At 28.4% G+C, this 1,794-nt stretch overlaps 1 protein-coding gene and 1 long non-coding RNA gene across 2 annotated transcripts in view; both read right to left on the bottom strand.

Moving 5' to 3' along the window:
• The window catches only part of LOC107619323 (metallothiol transferase FosB), a 2,249-nt gene extending 714 nt beyond the window's left edge, over window positions 1-1,535 (bottom strand). Inside the window, exons 1-2 of the mRNA XM_016321578.2 lie at window positions 1,236-1,535; window positions 1,058-1,163 (exon numbers count right to left, since the gene is read on the bottom strand). Of these exons, the coding sequence (XP_016177064.1) occupies window positions 1,058-1,163; window positions 1,236-1,390 (261 nt within the window). The 5' untranslated portion in view covers window positions 1,391-1,535. The remainder of the gene's footprint in view (window positions 1-1,057; window positions 1,164-1,235) is intronic.
• Window positions 1-1,794, bottom strand: part of LOC110267308 — a 24,663-nt gene that overhangs the window by 19,994 nt on the left and 2,875 nt on the right. The gene's annotated exons all lie outside the window — the stretch shown is intronic.

Raw genomic sequence — 1,794 nt, 5'->3', positions numbered from 1 at the left:
TTTGGTTAATTCTAAAAAAACAAAACAATTGACTGCTGAGCAGTATGATATAGAAAATTTTTAAGTACGATTCTTAAAAAAAAAAAAAGAAAGAAATTGATAGTTAAAAACAATTAAATAATAATTATCTGTTATTAATTTTACACTTTACACGAAGATAATTACAGTTAAATTCTTATCTTTTATAATTGTTATCATTATTATTAATTGAAAAGTTTAGATAGATTGTTTGACTTGGTCAATGCACATGTTTTTAGAGGATAAACTTTCATAATCTATGAGATCTAGACACACTCATTAATTTGATAACTGAACTGGTTAGATATATGTATCGCTCTATATGGTTAACAATGGAGCTAGGTGAGGGTGGTGTCAATTATTATTTCTATAATTGCAGGTAGCTAGAAGTTTCTATGTTCAATTATGTATATCCCTTTGTGTCGTCAATCATATCATGATGATGAAAACAAAACAAGTGCTTGTTTGCCTCATCCACTTACAAGACACGTACAAGTAATCAGTTTCAAAATTGCTTGAAAAATCACGAATTTATTGTTTCTGAACTTTTTCTCAACAGCCACGAAAGTGACATGAAAAATAATTAATAATAAATGTAAAAAAAAATAAATACGAGTCAAGTATTGAATCTAACCTTTGATTGCTTTCTCTCTCTTATTTAATTTTGTTGCTACTTATAAAATTAAAGATAAGAGATCACACTTTATTCTCTTAAATATTTTTTCACTGGAGAGATCCATTTCCGTATTCTTTGTACGCATTATTGATCCATCTCTCTTAAAATATCTTATCATTTTGAAGCATATTACATTAATATCATGTTTTTCGTTTTTAATTTATTAAAAACAAAAATTTAATTTTAATACATAATTTTGTATTTTTTATATTAATTACATAATTGTAAAAATAATTATCTAAAAAAAACAAATATAACTGTACTACCGTATAAAATGCCAGAACAATTCCAGTAAGTTAGAAACTCGATAAAAAAAAGTGAGAGTAAAAAATTTAATTTGAAATTAGATTAATTATATATTACCTGAAAAGATATGTGATTATCCTTTGGATTAATCTCTTTCTTCTTCGGTAATTTCTCAGGATCCTCTGCTTGTAGCAAATGAATTCCGATCCCAAATCCAAATAACCTATTATTCAAAATTAATCACCATATACAAAAATCAAATAATAATAATAATAGAAAATGTGTTAATTACTACCATGCCCCATCAAAATCAAAAGATCCAGGCCTCCTTATTGGGAAGAAGCCAAGAACATTCTGGTAGAAATCCATGGATTGTTCCACTGATCTGCACACTAACGAGATGTGGTTAAGAGACTTTAGCTGCAAAGGATTTCCCATGCTTTCCTTCATTTTCTTCTAAGAGAATTGAATAATAATGTTATTCCTAAGAATCAAAAACCAAACTCAAGCTTGTGAATTTTTGAAGAAAAATTGAAGAAGAGAAGAGAAAAAAAATGCATGAAAGTGAATGATTCACGGAAGTAAAGTGACAGGGTGTTGGTGCTCTATATAGAACTTGAGATTGCACCAATCAGTGCCACGTGTCCGTATACTTTAAATGTACGTGTCAGATACGTATTTTGTTTTTGTCAGATCAGCTCCACGTTGCTGATTAGGATCATACGATACTGTTTAGGTAGGGTGGGCCACGTCAACTTCCATCTATATTTATTTATTTTCTATGAATAATAATTTATCTGTCAACAAATATTTCAATTATTATAAATGTTTCCAAGTCAGACAGATTTCCTTCT

Source organism: Arachis ipaensis, chromosome B09 (assembly GCF_000816755.2).
Source record: "Arachis ipaensis cultivar K30076 chromosome B09, Araip1.1, whole genome shotgun sequence".
NCBI lineage: Eukaryota > Viridiplantae > Streptophyta > Magnoliopsida > Fabales > Fabaceae > Arachis > Arachis ipaensis.
This window is presented reverse-complemented; position numbering and strand designations above follow the sequence as displayed.